This window comes from Peromyscus leucopus, chromosome X (assembly GCF_004664715.2).
Source record: "Peromyscus leucopus breed LL Stock chromosome X, UCI_PerLeu_2.1, whole genome shotgun sequence".
NCBI classification, from domain to species: Eukaryota; Metazoa; Chordata; class Mammalia; order Rodentia; family Cricetidae; genus Peromyscus; species Peromyscus leucopus.
In genome coordinates, this window is record NC_051083.1 from 25,565,404 (window position 1) to 25,583,101 (window position 17,698).

Below are 17,698 nucleotides of genomic sequence, written 5' to 3' on the forward strand. Positions count from 1 at the left end.
AAGAGGTATGAAGGACAATATCCAGCTGTAATGATGGGATGACCATAAACTGGATGTGAGAAAACCATGGAGAGAACACTTTAAACAAGAACACAAGCTGCTATCATACAGTCTGATGTGAAGATAAATAAAAGAATCAGTTACTTTTTCAAAGTACCATACTTTGAAAAAGTAACTGATACTATAAATGTTTGGAGCTCTTATCACTTACGCATTTTTCTCAGTGATGTTTAAAGTGGATCTTAAGAGGTGAATGAAGTGTCCTGTGTCTGGGAAATTGTTCAAATACCTAACACAATAGATACTCCACATAAGGTTTTTGAGAGAATAAATGGTAAGCACTTATTTAGTACATGTAGTCTTGCTTTGGACAGGAAATAAAAAGCTCTGAAGGAAGAATATTAACTATTTATCCCTGGGTTTTATTTCAGGGGAGTGAAAAAGTACTAAAGACTCATAAAGGGAATTCTTCTCCAGGAAGACCATAGTGCAGCCAAACCACATAGAGCTATGCAAGTGTATTATTTGTGCTGAAGAACAACACAAGCCCAGAATTATTAAAAACCCAAATGATTGAGGTAGACAGAGTTCAACACTGAATCTTAATCCCTGAAAGGTCTTGCTAATGTGAAAAGCAACAGGTTGTACTTTGAATCCTACCTTTGATGCTGCTGAACACACCTGCTTTATCATTATAAAGGATATATAGAAATATTCAGAAAGTCCAGGTGATTTCTTTCAGAAAATCTCTCTAAAATGTTCCCTTTTCCAGTCTTAATGCAAAAATATATGTGCATGATGGCCTAATCTAATACAAAGAGCTGTTTACCAGAGCCTAGGAGGATACATTACCATCAACTTGACCATGAATGTATTATTTTAGGAGAGAGATAAATTAAAATAACAATATAAAATTCTTGGGCTGTATCGATATATTTGTATATGGAGGTAATAATCATTCATTAAATGCACACATAGGTTTTGAAGTAAGGAGCCAGTATTCAGCTTTCCTCCCCCACCTGCTTTCTCAGGAGGTGCTCAAAAGGACCTGTAATCACAAACCAAAAGGCACCAGGACACAGCTTCTGTAAAATATGGCGAAGGCAGCTGATGAGAGAGCACAAATAGCACAGACCAGCAACCATTGCAGAAACCTGATTACCCTTAAGACCACTTTAAAAGGTCAATCCCGGAGCTACCAGTGTCTACGCAGAAATGAACCAGCGTCAGTAACTGTGCAAGTCTCACTTGACTTTTCCAGACAAACAACTATGGCTAAACCAGAGAAAGAGCTGTTTCTTGTTCCTTGAACATCAGCCTAGGAAAGAAACTTAACAGTTTCCTAGCTCACAGCTTCACCTTTCCAGCAGAAGAAAGTGACATTTAAGAGGTGCTCAATTTGCCCCAGTGGCTGATCCAGAATCAACCCGGGCAGCTCCTGGACCTCTGAGCCGGCCACTCCGGCCCATATCAAATCCTCCCTGGAAACAAAAAATACAGTTTTCATGTAGGGAGGGGATTGGGAGAATGTGAATTCCAGACAGCTTTTGCCTTACTATAAATATTGATTTTTTTTTCCTGTCAGCTCTTTGTCTTGTCTGTTTCTCTTCAGTTTTTTTTTTCAACTTGGCAGTCAGAATGCTCCATCTCACCAGTGAAAAGCACGTCAAAGAAAGCTCAGTAAACTAACAGACAACGGAACAACAGTGATGTCTCATCTCAAAACTACACATCTTCAAAGCTGAAAATAAAATGTCCCAAGCCAGCTGCCTGTCCCTCTCCTGACAGTCTTCAAAAGTAGTGCTCATTCCTCAAATATCTTTCTTTTCTCCCTTGTTGCCTTCTTCTTGTTCTTCTTCTTGTTCTTCTTCTTCCTCCTCCTTCTGTCTCTGTCTCTCTGTCTCTGTCTATCTCTGTCTCTGTCTCTCTTTCTCTCTCTCTCAAAAAAAAAAAAATAAACTTAATCTAGAATCTTGTTTGGTTAGCCATTAACGTGAAACCTTGACACCTTCAAAGGACACAAGTTCCATGAGCTTTCTGTATACTGCATATGTTCAGTGGGTACCTGCAGTGCCTAGCACAATGTCCAGCACAAAATAAATCCCCAATAAATATTTGTGGGACATTGAAAACAACAAAGAGAGAAGAGGTCACCATGAGGTAAGGAAGGGTCCAAAAGAGGACTCCCTGGCAACCCCTTGAATTAAGCAGATAGTTGGCAACCTTCTATCCCTTTGCAAACTCCTAGGGAAATGTACAAATTCCTTCCAAAGAATAAACTCAAAGCTCCCTGCGACATTTCTCCAGCAACTCCGCTGGCCACACATCCAGATCGGTGGGTAGCCTTCATTTCTACTACCTCAATTCTAGTCTTTCCATTATATCTGACCAAAAGCTTGCCAAGCCCCAAAAGTCCTCTATCTTAGCCCTAAGCATCAAGGTAGCAATGGGGTCCAGCCCCCGTAGTGACCACTACTCAAGTCAAGAAAACAGAGATACTGAGAGCACGGACTCCTTCACTCAGGGATTTCGAAGGGGCATGGCTGAGTTCTGGAGCAGGTGGCTCTCCCGGGTGAGGTACTTGACACACCCGATTCCCCAGCCAAAAGACCTCTTAGAGAGCCAAGGATCCCATCACCTCCAGGCAGTCCCGTTCTTCGCCAGCCAAGTGGCGCCCCCTTTCGTCTCCCCGCCTGCCGGGACACTCACTTACCGCGTAGTGCAGTCGCGGCTTTTCGCTGTAGGACGGGTCCCCCATGTCTCCGCCTGGAGGAACAGCAGGCTCTACAGCTCAGCCTAGGGTCGCAGTGTCTCTCAAAGGTCCCCTTACTTCACTGCCATCTCAGAGCAAGCTCTGGGCGTCAGCCCTGCTGTGCTCTGTGCGCTCTGAGCCCGAGCTTGGCTCCGAGAGTCCCTGGCACCAAGTCCCGAGGCAGAGCCTGTGGGGACTGGTAGGAGGAGGCAGCGAGCAGGGGGAGGGCGAGGAGGAGGAGGGAGCGGCCAAGTCTGATGAGATGGGCGGGCGTTTAATTCCTTCCGCTCCTGGCGGGTCCCTGCTGAGGCAGTGGCTACTGCCAGCTGTTGGAGGCTGCAGCCACTGAGGTCACCCAAGACAGGTGTCAGGCTGGCCAATGTTCCGCCTCCTAGCACTTGGCTCCTCCCCCGGCCCCCTGGACCTGACATTTAAGGCTGGGGCTTCAACACCTGAGCAGAGAAGAACTTAGGTTTTCAAGAGAGATTTTGATTAACTTTGAAAGAGCTGGGAGCCTGTTGCTGGAAGGCGATTCCCATCAGTCTCAAAGGAGTTGAGGGTTTTGGAAAGCCTTGATCTGAGTCTCAAAATGCTGGGACCCTCAGAGATCTCAAGCACCTGAGAAGGATCTAAGCAATACTGTCTCTGGGACCTGTTGAAGCTAGGAGGATGACTTGGAGGTTGGACCAGAAAGGCTAAGGGAGTTTGCACTAGCCAGGCAGTGTAGGGAAGCCCGAAGAGCAAGTCCAAGAGAATTTGTTAGAACAGGAGTGAGTTTCCACCCCGACTGGATCCGAGCATACACTGCAGTATAAGGGGCAGTTGATTCTTAGGTACAACAGAGAAAACAGATCTACAAAGATTTGGAAATGAAAGAGGAACACTAATGGCAAACACTGCCAGGTAAATCAACTCGTTTTTAGCTCACACTGGAACTGCACAATAACTCATACAATTGGCTTCTGCTCTTAAATCCCACCATGGAAAGTTGTCTTTTAAAACATCTCGGGTTTTTTGTTTTGTTTTGTTTTGTTTTTGTTTGTTTGTTTGTTTTTAAGGCACCAAGTTTCCTCAGAGAGAAATTCAGACAAGGCAGGAGGTGGGGGCAGTTTGGGGATTAGAGACTCCAGACTCACGAAACCAACAAATTCGGGCCCCAGATTGGTAGCTGTAATGTGGAAAGTGGATTTGGGGATGACTTATGTAGAAACACCTTCTGCCACATCTATGTCAGGGGCAAAGAGAGGAAAGTAGGATGTGGCCTCTATTGAATTCATCTGGACAGGCCTGTTTACCACCATACATATACTTATTTGAAAGCAATTGACAGCATATTTATAACAAACAGTAGAAGTGTGAGCACAAACGTGTAGGAATCCTGGAGACTCTACCACTATCTGGAAAACTGTAGTTATACCAAATCTGACTGCATGCCTACCTTCTCATCCAACAATTGTACTTGTGCATATATATATATATATATATATATATGGAATAATTTAAATGACCACACCACATACAATAGTGTTCATAATATTTTCAGGCATATTTCACACAAATAATCCTGACATTTGTAAACTGATGCATATAAATCATCTGCACGCTATATACCCAGTAGAATACTACTCAGAAATAGTCTGATGTGATCCATGGTGACAGAAGTCAGAACAGCAATTATCGCAATGGAGAAAGTGGAATAGACTAGGAAGGAAGCTCAAAGGAATTTGTGTTCTGGGGTGATAAAGATGGTTTGTGTTTTGATCTGTAAGACAGTTACTAGAGCATATTTGTGTGTAAACAGCCATTGCACTACAGAGTTCAGCAAACTGGTGCCACTTATACCCTTCACTCTGTGTTCTTTACACTGTCATAAAACATACAAAATAAATTTAAAGTCAAGCCTCTTCTCAAACAGAAATCTGCAGCCAGAATGTTGCCTATCTTATGAGCAAGACATTCAGATGTTTGTCTGCATCTATTGTTCTCCCTGCAGTCTGGATTGCTCAAGTCCCCTACTCCTTTGCTATAAAGGGGGGACAGACTCAACCCATTCAATTTAGAGGCCTTCCTGCTCAAACATGTCTGGGCAGGACTGGGAAAATGACCCACTAAAGTCCTCTCCTTTTACTTTCATTCTCATCTGTGGCTGAAAAATAACCTTTAGAAAGAAGTCTTCAAAGAAAGTAGAGAACTGCTGCTCACTTTACAACCTTCCACCCTTCAGAGACTCACAACTGCCACAGCCTTCGGAGGATGTGTGGATACAAATGGGAAACGAGATGGACTAACCGGGATAGGCCTGGTTTAGGGACTTTTGCTTCACTGCTTTCTACCCAGATGAACTCTCAAGCAGGACATCATGGCTCATGCTTGTTAATCTCAGCTTTTGGGAGGCTGAGGTAGGAGGATTGCCATGAATTTGAGGTCACACAGTGAGGCCCTGTTTCAAACAAGCAAGATGAACTCTCTGAATAGGAATTTTTCTTTTGTCATATAAGTTTGTAGTTTTAATTAAGCACTTTTTTTTTTTGGAACGCTACATTACCAACGCATATAAACAAGAAAGTTGAGTTTCTGTTTGATAAAAACCCTTCACCGCCGGGCGGTGGTGGCGCACGCCTTTAATCCCAGCACTCGGGAGGCAGAGCCAGGTGGATCTCTGTGCGTTTGAGGCCAGCCTGGGCTACAAAGTGAGTCCCAGGAAAGGTGCAAAGCTACACAGGGAAACCCTGTCTCGAAAAACCAAAAAAAAAAAAAAAAAAACCTTCACCAGAGTCTTTTGATCATTACTTTTGAGCAAGCCACTTCTTAAAATTGGGTTGTCCCTGAATTTGCTTGCATTATAACCTTGAAAATGTAGCAGTAAAAGAATCTGTGCTTCCCAATCTATGTGCTTACCTTTTAGACAGGACTTCTGTCTTCTAGAATATTTCTTTCTAAAGTGCTATTATTAAGTTGCCATGAGATTTTCAAGTGTGATGGCTCCCACACCCCGTGGTAGAAGGGTTTTGTGGTGTAGGGCAAGCATTGAAGAAGATGAATGATTAGTCCCCTAGGAAATAAAATAATCATCTGCTCATTTAAATCTCAGCACATGTGCTTAAGGCTCAAGTCACAAAAAGGGACCTTAAAGATTGTGCATAGCACTAAGAGGTCTGTTCAGTTGAAAATAATTTAAATTCACAAATTATTTCTATGTAAGTACATTTCAAGGTCTACTCTTGAGTCTCCACTTGTGAGTATCTTCCCTCATTGTTCACATTTCCAAATGCAATTGTTTCTTCCATGAATTCAGTGCATTAGTCTGTATGTTCTGGTACCTCTCTGGGTGAGCTGAACTGTATCTTATTGTGGCACAAGGTTTCAACATTCATATTTGATCCTTTAGGATAATGGGGGAGACTAGAGGGAACAAGAAACTTTTCTGCTGGGCTCAAACTTCAATTCACTCATTAGTTAAGGGCTGTGAGGCTAATACTCCCTTTTCTTCTTTTATTTTGCCACTAGAATGGAACCCAGGGCTTCATGCATGGTAGGCAAGTACATTTTTCCCCAGAGCTATATCCCCAGGCCTGCTTCCATTTAAAAATAAATTTCTCTATTTTATAGCTCTCCCCAGAGGAGGCTCAAAAATAATCTCTGAGTTACTCTAGCAGCAGCATCTCCGGGATAAAATGTGTGTGCCACGTTAGTGGTAGAGTGCTTGTGCATCCCTGCCCCCAAACATCATGGTGCTGTGAATACTGAATCTTGTGGCCCAGAACATTCAACCTAAAATGGAGTCTGCCTGCCTATACATTAAGCGACAATTTTCCATAACTAGTGAAAACTCAAGGGTAATTGATTACTGCTACTCCTAAAAACATTAATTACATTCGTGGAAGCAAATTAAACTGTGGAGTTTTGAAGGAGCCAAGAACATACCTGAGTGTGCTTAGATCCATCACTGCTATTGGAATGGTTATGGGATCTTGATGCTTGAGTAGGGTATTTCTGCCCCAAATCCAATGTTTGTACTACTCCATCCTATTATTCTGAAAACCCAGCCCTTTAAAGAAGTTTATCATTTTGAAACAGAAAAACAGATACCCTACGAGGTGCAACTTAACTAATTTTTACAGAACATTTCTGCATCTAGCTTTCATCCAAGCTAAAGAATAGAATGCTGCTAACTCCAGATCCCCAGCCCCTTGGATTCCATAACCACAGCCTCTTCCTAGAATGGAAAACATCCTCTTATTTTCTATGATTTGTATTTTTGTTTATATGTATAGGTGTTTTGCCTGCATGTATGTCTATACAACATGTGTGTACAGTGCTTGTGGTGGCCAGAAGTTGTATGATAACATGGAACTGGAGTTACAGACAGTTGTAATTTGCCATGGGGGTGCTGTGAAACAAGTGTTCTTGACCATTGAGCCATCTCTCCAGCCCCAACACTGTCCTATTTTTAATTGACTTCATTTTCTGGCTTCCTTTTTACACCATAGTTCCTCAAATCCAGTGCCACTGACTCTGGGGGACTCACAATTCTTTGTTGTGGAGTATCCCTGTGTCCTATAGCATGTTAGCAATACCCCTGATCTTTACCAGTATTGTCCTTCTCCAATTACAACAACCAAAACTGTCTCTAAATTTTGCCAAATATTCCTTGGTACAGGAGGACACAAAATCACACCTGATGGAAAGCAGACATATTTTAGGAAGCTAAGCACCTCAAAACGTTAGAGTCATTTCCTAACTTTACAAATACATACATACTTGTATAAATATGCTTTTATTACATCCAGCCTCTTTTGTTCAATACCATATTTGAAGGTTCACCTATATTGTTGAATGTCACTGTAGCCTGTCATTCCCATTGCTGTGTGGATTTCATTACATGGGGTTACCATTGTTTATATTTTTGACTGCTAATGAACATTTATGGTCATTCCAATTTAGGACTAGTGAAAACTACATAGCTTGAGTATCTTTATACATATCCACATGTACACACATGCATGCCATTTTACAGGGAGGAAACTAGAAATAGAGTTGCTGGGCTATAAGCATGTCTGAGTTTAATGTTACTGGATAGTGCCCTACAGTTTCCCAAATGGATTATATTAATTAAAAGCTTTATTTACTCTACCATATAAATAGACTGAACATAGTTTATATAAAGGCTGAACATAGTTTAGAGTTGACTCTCTTTTAGGTTTTCTCACAGAACTACAGAAATGAAATTAAAGAAACCAAACCTCAGAATAAGGAAGGAGAGCTAGGAAGTAGCTCCATGCCCCCCTTTTCCAAAATCATGTCTCCTGGAATTAAAAGAGCACCTTCCAGCTCTGCTGGGGCCCTGGCATCAACAATGTCATTGCTGATTCCACCCACTCGCAGACAGGAACAAATGAGACACTTGGTATGCTTTAGATGGAGGACGTTCATTTAGGAGAAGTTCAACTTACTTGGAGGGGTGGCAATCTCAAAGAGCAAATTGTAAACATATATGCCACTCCAGGAATGATCATTTTTCCCTATAGTCACAATTCCTTACTTCACTTCCTAAATCCCTAGGAGTGATTCAAGGAAGAACAAAAGGCCCTTGTTCCTTTCTCCAACTCAGTTAAAGATATAACCCTCAGCCTGAAAGCAGATCTGGGACCAGGACTAGTGCCTGAAGAATTCCTGATGGTCCCAAGAATAATGCCTGGAGCTGCAATCACACGGGAGAGATTAGAGAAAGGGATATGGCTTTGACACAGCCTCATTGCTGTCTGTCGTCTCAATTGCCAGCACAAAGAACATCACAGAGTTATGTGTCGATTAGACAGGAACACGATAACCTGCGAATGCAGGGGAGAAGGCAAGCAAGGCAGAGTTGGGGTAAAGCAACTATTTCAATAGGTTCCATTAAGGTACCATTGGTTCTACCGTACTTGCTATCTGATATGTTCACTGAGGAATTGCTACTCAGTGCCAAGGATCCCGGGAGAATGCCCTTTAAAAGAACCCACAGAAAGATGGTTCTAAAATAAATGTTCTATTCAAGGGTCATTAATCAGAAAAGGAGAGAACACAATCCCTCTGGCTATGACTTTCCAAACTTCAGCTTGAGAATCAAGAAATGACATGGCCATTGCACTCTTGAACTAACAGCAGCTTCAATTACCTGCCCATGATCTGCATAAGACTGTGTGTGCCAACACCCTGTCATAGAGAGGGGAGGGACTAATGAGGCCCAAACCCTCCCTGAGCATCTATAGGTAGTTAATGGTTCCTGGGAGAGAGAGAGAGAGAGAGAGAGAGAGAGAGAGAGAGAGAGAGAGAGAGAGAGAGAGAGAGAGTTTCTTCAGTGGCATGGCCACTGATAAGTTGCTCATGCTCTTTTATTTATTTTTTCTTCTTCTATAATATTTTAGTTTTAATTTTTAAATTTATAATATAATTACATCATTCCCCCCTTCGCTTTCCTCCCTCCAAACCCTCCTGTGTTGTTCTTTCTCAAATTCATGTCCTCTCTCTTTAATTTATATATATATATATATATATATATATATATATATATATGTATATGTATATATATATTCCTAAATGCATAAATATAACCAGCTCAGACTTCATAATGTTACTTATATGTACATTCCCAGGACTGACACTATTTAGTATTGGATAACTAGTTTGTGTGGTCTTCCTAAAGAACACTATTTCTCCCACTCTCAGCAATCCTTGTTCTTTGTCTAAGGCTGAGGTCTGGTGAGCTTCCCACTACTCTGTTATCATACTCTTTTAAATAACCCATCACCTACACTCAAATAAAAAACTCGAATTCAACCCATTGGGTACAAAAAAGAAGAAAAAGAAGAAGAAAAGAAGAGGAGGGGGAAAAGAAAGAAAAACCAAAAGCAGAAAAAAAAACCAGATATGAAAGTAGAAAGAGAAATGAGATGAGCAGGAGTGAAAGGGGGAAAACAGAAGGGTGCTGTGATTAAAATGCTTTAAGTACTTGTATGAAAAGTCACAATGAAACCTGCTGTTATATGTAATTAATATCAGGTGATGAAAAGCAAATGACTTTTCATTTACAGCCAAAATCAATGGTATTATATTCCTTCCTCTAATCCTAAACTTTCTTCATCTGCATTGTGGCTCAAGTGTCTAAATTCTGCAGAATATCTAAGACTGTGACATCACTATAAGTGACAGAATGATTATTCTAAATAATATTGATTCCACTGTTTATTGAGCATCTGAATCATAGGTTCTGTGGAAGCAAGTAGGATCTTCATTACACTGATGTGAGGAAAACACAATTCATTCCATTCAAGAGGAGAGTTATTGTGTGCACATAATACATGGTATAGTTGAAATGTAAATAGAAAGTTGGACACAAAACAATTTGCACAATAATCAAGCAGGTTTCAAAGTAATGGTTACTTTTTATGATTAATCATACTCATTCATTGAATTACCAGTACCTCTCCCCGTATCTCTTTGGTCAGTGATTCCCAACTGAAGATGATTTTGCTCCCAAGGGGATATTTGGCAAAGCCTAGAGCTACCATGGCCTGTTACAACTTGGAAGAAATGCCAAAGAATAGAAGGAAACTCCCACCACCAAGAATGATCTGGTGCATAATACCAAGATTGCTGAAGTTGTGAAACTTCTGTAGCCATAAGAAAGTCACTCTTGAAGAATTTCTACATAAGAATAGTGTATCTCCTACCAAGAACATTGTTCCTCCTAGTAAAGTATATATTGTGCCACCCAAGGATAAAGATCAACCTTGCAAAGGAGTATAACTGAGCTGACACTTGGGAACCACACAATATGGCAAATTGTTGGAACGCCCGCAGATTGGTTGGCCATTTGTGGCACCCTTTTAGAGCATTTGGCTACTTGTCCAAATAAACCAATTTGTAACCTCAAAAAATGCCTTATTTTCTAGGCCCAACAGTAGTACAAAAGGTGACACTGTGTTACTGTGGTGACTATAGTTTTCAAAACATTTTCACATGTAGTGGTACTCCCCCAATAAATCTATCTTGCAATATATCTGTTTTATGATAATGAGGAGAACATATGAGACTAATCTTAAAATTTTGTTGTCAGGTATCTAATAAAACGAGGAGAATGAAACAAAATGCCCATCTCCTGCCAAGACACTTAACCTATCTGGAGCCCATTAATCCAACAAATACGATGAGCCAGAACATTCCAGAATCCTGAGGAATGTTTAATACTCAAGGTCAGAGCACCAACAGTTTAGCAGTTTCTTGCCATGTAGTACAACAAAAACCAAACAAAGGAAACAAACATTTCTTGAGTTTTTTCTTGGGGACTATATTTTATAAGTGTGGTTCCCAACAGGAGTGAATTAGTACACACCCCCTGGGCACATTCGGTAATATGGAGAAGCAGCTAGGGTTGCTGTGAACTGAATGCAGGGAGGGCTGCTACTGGTATCTAGTGTGCAGAGGCATGTTGTTCAGTATGCTATTGTGAATATATGAGACAGCTTCACACATATAGCAAAACCTGGTCTGGCCACGAATGTCCATAGCACATAGGTTGAGAAATTCTAGTTTATATAGAAATTGTTCTGGTGAAAGGAACTCTAATAAACCGGGATCTAGACTAGAATTTTTTATTTATTTTGATTTTGGTTGTCGTTTTTTTTTTTTACACACAGTACAGATGAAAAAGAATATGACATGAAGATATAGTATTTTCTTCCCTTTCAGCAGAAGATAGAACAAGAGGAAAAACTCCAAGCAGAAATGGCTAATTAGTAGTCAAAATTAGCCACAGGCATCAGCACACATTTGGATGTAGGTTTTTAAATTATTATTGTAAAGAAAGTCCTCCAAACACACTGATCAGAATCACTTTAAGCACCAGCTTAGAACTGACATTTTAAACAAGATCTCTATGTACAACACTATTTGAGAACCACTGAAATGGTAAGGAGATGCAGAAAAATGATGCTTACAAAGGCTTGTCCTTGGTCAAGAGACTTGTGCAAGGTCAAGCAGGTAATATGAGACAATACTGGAAGTTATCCTAAGCCCTGGATATCGTATTTTAAAAGATGTAAAAATATACTTAGGTATATGACTAACCATCAAGAATCAGATCCACTGATAGCTACTGAATAGCAATGAATATTACATTTAACCCAGTTCAGTAGAACTCTGAGCCTACTAAATAACTGGCTTTAGTTCCCTGCGACATCATCAAGTTTTCTGCCTATTGTCTTCAGGCCACATAATTTCTTCAAAGTTCTCAAGATACATTGTTTTTCTTTTTCAGAAACAAAGATTTGTTTTCACATCAACATGTTAAGATGTGACAAATGTATGTATGAAATTGACCAGTCCTTGTGATTTTCCAAAGGGATAACCCAGTTAGCATCGATTGAAGAGTTTTCTTACTCAGAAAGTGATTTTTCCCTCTCATCTTGGAAAATTAATAATAATCCATGACTAGTTTGCTGTTGTTGATGAGAAACCATTAGCTTTGGAACAAAAGCAAGCTGTTTTGTACATCATAACAGATATTGTAACAACTTCAAAGTTCACTATTTTTATTCCTGTCAGTATCATCTCTGCATTGGAATGATTAGAAGAACAGAAGAGAGTCAATCTGTAAAAGTTGAAGATAATGAATGATTTGAAGGGATGTCATGTGTAAGAAAGAAAAAGTCTTTGTTCATTTTTCTAGAGAAGCTTGGACAAAAACCAAAGGTGGAAATTATGAAGACTTTTGTTTTGGCTGTAGATAAGAAAGAAATCTTTGCATCTGCACTATCAATTCTAAGTATATAACCAAGAGAAATTAAAATGTATATCCACATAAAGGCTTATACAAAAATTGTCATAGCAGAATTATTCCCAATAGTCAGAACAACTCAAATGCTCCCCAGCTGATGACTAGACAACGAAAATCAGTCTACTAGATAGAAGGTTACTTGGCTATAAAAGGGATGAAGTGTTGTTACATGATACAATCTGAATACACCTTGAGATAATGATGGTGATTGAAAGAAGCCCAACAGAAAACATCACATACTATATGATTCTATTTATATGAAATATGCAAGCAAGTAAATCAACACAGACCAAGAGTTCATTTGTGGCTGCTGAGGACTGGACACTCGAATGGTTAATAAGTTAATAAGCTCTAGGGTACCATGCTCTTCTCAGTGCTCATGAAAATGTTCTAAAATGGACTGTAGAGATTTTTTTCTTTACTTTAAATGAGTGAGTTTTATGACATACGAATTCTGTGGAAGGAAGGAAGGTAAACTGAGCTTGGAAGATCTATAGCTGTAGATATTTCACTACACCACAATTTCCCTAGAGGATTGGACATTCTTTCATTTACTCTTTCCATAATAACTGAAGGCAAGATCTTGTGCTATTCCTTTATTTTACATATGCCATTGCTTATTGCCTTAGGTAGAGATCCACAGAAACATGATAGGACAAGGGCTGACATGGGGGTGATTTTCAAAGAATGCTCCCAAGAGAAACTTATAAGGATAGAAACAGGGAAGGAGTCAATTACGGGAAGAGTATCTAGTGTTATCCCAACCTCAGTCTGATCTTGAGGGAGAGATCTGGAATATAAAGAAATCCCAGAGTTTGTTTCTCTTCAAGCCAAGGGACCTCTGACTTCATAGTTTTGCTACCACCAGCCATGGTCTACGGGATGCCCCAGGATGACAGAAACTCCCAGGAATTTCCTGTTCCTTGTGTGAACAGGGAAACTACTCCAGAACCCATAGGAAATCCTTTGGAGACATTCAAATGTTGTTCACAAGAAGGTGAAGAATGACACAGAGAATTGTGTGTGTATGCTGTTGTGTTTATGTCTGAGGGCATATATGCATGTGGGGAAACAGGCACATATGTGCATGTGTGTGTAGAAACCAGAGGTTAACAACATTCGGTGTCTTCCTGATGTGCCCTCTGACTTGGGTTTTGACACAGGGTCTAAGCTGGCTGGCCACAGAACTCTAGTGATCTGCCCGTCTACCTCCCCAGCACCAGAATTACAGGCATACACAGTCAAACCTGACTTATTACATGAGTACTGGGTGTCTGAACTCTGGTCTTCATGCTTATACATTAAGCCCAATGTAAAATAAAAAAACAAACAAAAAACAATAGAAGCACCATCCCACTCAGGAAGGAATCAGTTCAAATAAAAAGATCTGAGACATTCTGAGCAGTACTCCAAAAAGGATCAGTACAGGATGGCCTGAAGTATTCAAGTTGTTAAAAAAAAAAAAAACTATAAAGACTGTTTATTATTCTGTGCCTATACCATGTCCTGAACATGGTAGAAGCCTGCAACATCTAGATACATTTCCAGATTATGTGGCTCAAGCTTCTCAGGTTTGGCCTCTGCATTTCTGCCGTTCTTGCTGATGAATGCTTTATCTGGCATCTTTGCCCACATCACACTTGTTCCATTTCAGAGGCTGGAAATCTTCTGAAGTATCAGAGCTGCTGGCTCACACTGCAGGAATTTCTCAGCAGCTTCAGCAACCTTATTTACCATTTCACCACTTAGTTTAAGGTCAGACATGTTCCAAACCCATAGAAACATCTATGACTGGCTTGATTTCTCCTGAATTAACACAAATAGGCCTCATATACTGATCATCCCACAACACATACAAAGACTCTTTGATTCATCAATTTGTCAATCATCACATTTGGGGTGGTACTGAGAATTTGATTCAGAGCCTCAAGCATGCCAGACAAGCACTCCACTAGCGAGCTATATTCTTAGCCTAACATTATTTTGGTAGCGTTTAAGATAGTGTTTGCTGTATGTATATCTAGAAACTCCCACACATTTCCTGCTCCTTCTGTGTACAGAATAACAGCTCAGAATCCCATAGGACATCCTTTGCAAAAGTCTAAATGCTATTCACAGAAGCTGCACAATGATACAGATGTAGAATTGGTGTGTGTGGTAGGGGTGTGGGTATATGGTCTATGTTGTATAGGTACAGATGGTCCTTGATTTACAATGGTTTGACTTGCTGTTTTCCTACTTCATTATAGTTCAAAAGTGAACAGGGATGGCACCAATTGCCATGCCAATGTGGACAGGGGAAAGCCTATGAGACTTCAACCTTACACAAAGAAATACACACAAGTAAGGAATGCTGAGAATGGGAGAAATAGTCTTCCTCAAGGAAGAGCATGACAATTGGTTGTCCAGTGCCAAATGGTCAGCCCTAAAAACATACATATAAGTAACCCTATACAGACTGAGCATGTTGTATTTAGGAATGTGTGTGTGTGTGTGTGTGTGTGCACGCGCACATCTGTATATGTACATAATAACAATTAATGAAAAAAGAGGCCATGAATCTGAAAGAGAGCAATGAGGGGGATATGGGAAGGTTTAGAGGGAGGAGAGGGAAGGATAAGTGATATAATTATAATCTCAAAAATAAAAGAAGAAAGTGATATTCATTAAGTTGAAATGATCCATTCAGCTTCAAAGTTTTTTCCTTGACTGGAAATATATAGTACAAAAATTTCTTAAGGTCAGGCAGAAGCAGCCAGCTACAGCTCCTGCTCAATCTTGTGGTCATGGGAAGAAATGAGCAATACTGTACTTAGCTAGAGGGACTAGCGGGTTAAATATATTGGATGCATAAATGAATATTTGACTTGTGGCATTTTCAATCTCTGATAGATTTATTGAGATGTAACCTCATTATAATTCAAGTAACACCTATACTTTTAAATATATGTTGAAAACACTACCAGGTACATATAAATTCTCTCTAGAAGCCCTTTTATTAGCAGCATGTACCTTCTCACAAGTTGCACGACAGCATCTTTGCCCTGAAAATTGTTCTCTCAACAGACCTGATAGGTTTTCTGAGGTATCTCAATATTTACAAGTTGTTTCCACTTTTTGTTGCTCCTTACTGCACTTTTTCCTCTTCTCATGTCCCATGAGATTTTCACACAAGAAGAGGTTTAAGCAGAAATGCAGTAAATATCTGAAGGATTGAATAAATGAGAAATCAAAGACATGAGGGAACAGAAATAAAAAGAACTCCCAGAAGCTCTTGATGCATATTTGGGTGGCAAGGAGTGAGCCAGAGGGCTTTGCTCCAGAGTCTGCTTTTGTTTGTATCTATGAAAGTGCACGAGTTGAAATTCCATAAATAGAGGAGCTTCTGTACCACGTCCTATTGCTAATATTTTCTTTTCCTCTGACGTCTGTCCTCAGCATTTCAGTTCACGGTGAGTGCTTAATAAATGCATGACGACTGGTGTTGGAAAGTGTCACAGGCACAAAAAGCATTTCAGAGAAACCTAGGAAAATACCAAAGGGGGGAAAATCATCATTCAATAAATTCTCCCAAACTTAAAAGGGCAAGGACGTTGCTTTTCAACCAGGAGTGTCTGAAAGAACAAATTTGTGAGGAGATGTTTGTCTCAAATTTAGTACACGAATGAGTTCATTTTTCAAATGGTTTGGAAAAAAATCAAAGGACTGCTATTACATGACGTGTAAAAATTATTTGAAATTCAAATTCTTGCCCCTGTAAATAAAGACTTCTTAGAGCTCAATCCTGCCCATCCAGTTAAGTATTTGTCTATGCTACTTTCTCCTTAAACGGGGAATGCTGAGCAGCTGTTACAAGGAGTCATTAAAAGGGCCAGAAAACCTACAGGATCTGGCCCTTTACCAAAAATGTTCACTGACCCTCAGATTTAAAAAATGAAATGACATCTTCTTTCCTTTATTTCTCTGTTTTTCCCACTTTGAGCTCTCATTTTCTCCCTCCTGGGACTCTACAAATCCCAAGAAAGGATTCTATCTTCCATATATTCATTTCTATGTTTATATCAGACTTAATCAAATAGAGCACCTTGAGCCCCATTTCTTTTAGAACAATATAAATCACAACCAACTGCATAAAACAAACATTTAAATGATGCCTTGTTGTGTTTATATTTCTAATCTCAACCATTTGTCAGAGTCTTCTCCTCACTGGATGGTGTTTTAGTGTTTTAAGCTTTGCCGGTGCCGCTTTTTTTCTTGAAACATTCATTCTACTTTTGAACACATGTTGGTCCCTTAGTGTTGAAGCAGGCTTGCTATTTATCTGTGCTGGATTGACGAGCCATGTGCTTTGAGACTAGAAAAGCAGAAGATTGGAAAGAAAGCACACATGTCCTTACTTAGTCCCCAGAGTTCTATGATTCTACCTTATCATGTAAACCCTAGGACACTTACAAGAATCAACCAATCAATCTCATTTTCTAAAACTTATTTTTATGTTATAAAGTTTTTAATAGACTGTGACTTTAGAGGAAAGATACACTGTGTGTGTGTGTGTGTGTGTGTGTGTGTGTGTGTGTTCAAAAGTTCAGACAAGTCAAGATTCTGGGGGAGGTATTCAGAAATCCAGCTCACTTTCCATAACTGACACAGTGTATATAGCATCCTCACTATGTTATGAATATTCCACAGTGCAGTCATGTATCCTCTTGGTTTTTCACATTCTGCAGTTCAAGGTCACATATTAAACAAGGTTCCTTGTATACAAGAGGGAATTTCTCTGCTTATTGTGCCCTCTTCCACCATTGCATCAATCACCTCTCTTCAATTCCACTTCTTCCATTTCCCCTTGGATACTAAAACTCCTAATAGCTTCTCTGGAGTTCCTGGAGGGACAATTCCTGCCTCACATTACCACACTCCTATAAGAGGCTCTGCAGCCTTCTTGCTGGCATCTCAGTTAGAATACCTGTCTTATTTGTTTTATTTGATATATCTTCCCAAACAATGTTCTTCTTAAAAAACAGAGCTATCATATTAACCTTTTATCCAGAAGCCCAATACCCTTCCTTCTGTATAGAAATAACTTCAGAACATTTGTTGAACACATTTTAGCGATGACTACTGGAGAT

At 40.0% G+C, this 17,698-nt stretch overlaps 1 protein-coding gene across 2 annotated transcripts in view; it reads right to left on the minus strand.

Moving 5' to 3' along the window:
- Positions 1–17,698, minus strand: part of Arhgap6 (Rho GTPase activating protein 6) — a 487,916-nt gene that overhangs the window by 233,992 nt on the left and 236,226 nt on the right. The window contains exon 1 of one of the 2 annotated variants that reach the window (XM_028885950.2): positions 2,714–3,106. The exons of the other annotated variant lie outside the window; for it this stretch is intronic. Coding sequence (XP_028741783.1) covers positions 2,714–2,758 — 45 coding nt within the window. The 5' untranslated portion in view covers positions 2,759–3,106. Of the gene's footprint in view, positions 1–2,713; positions 3,107–17,698 lie in introns of those variants that run through there. 2 annotated transcript variants of the gene reach the window in all.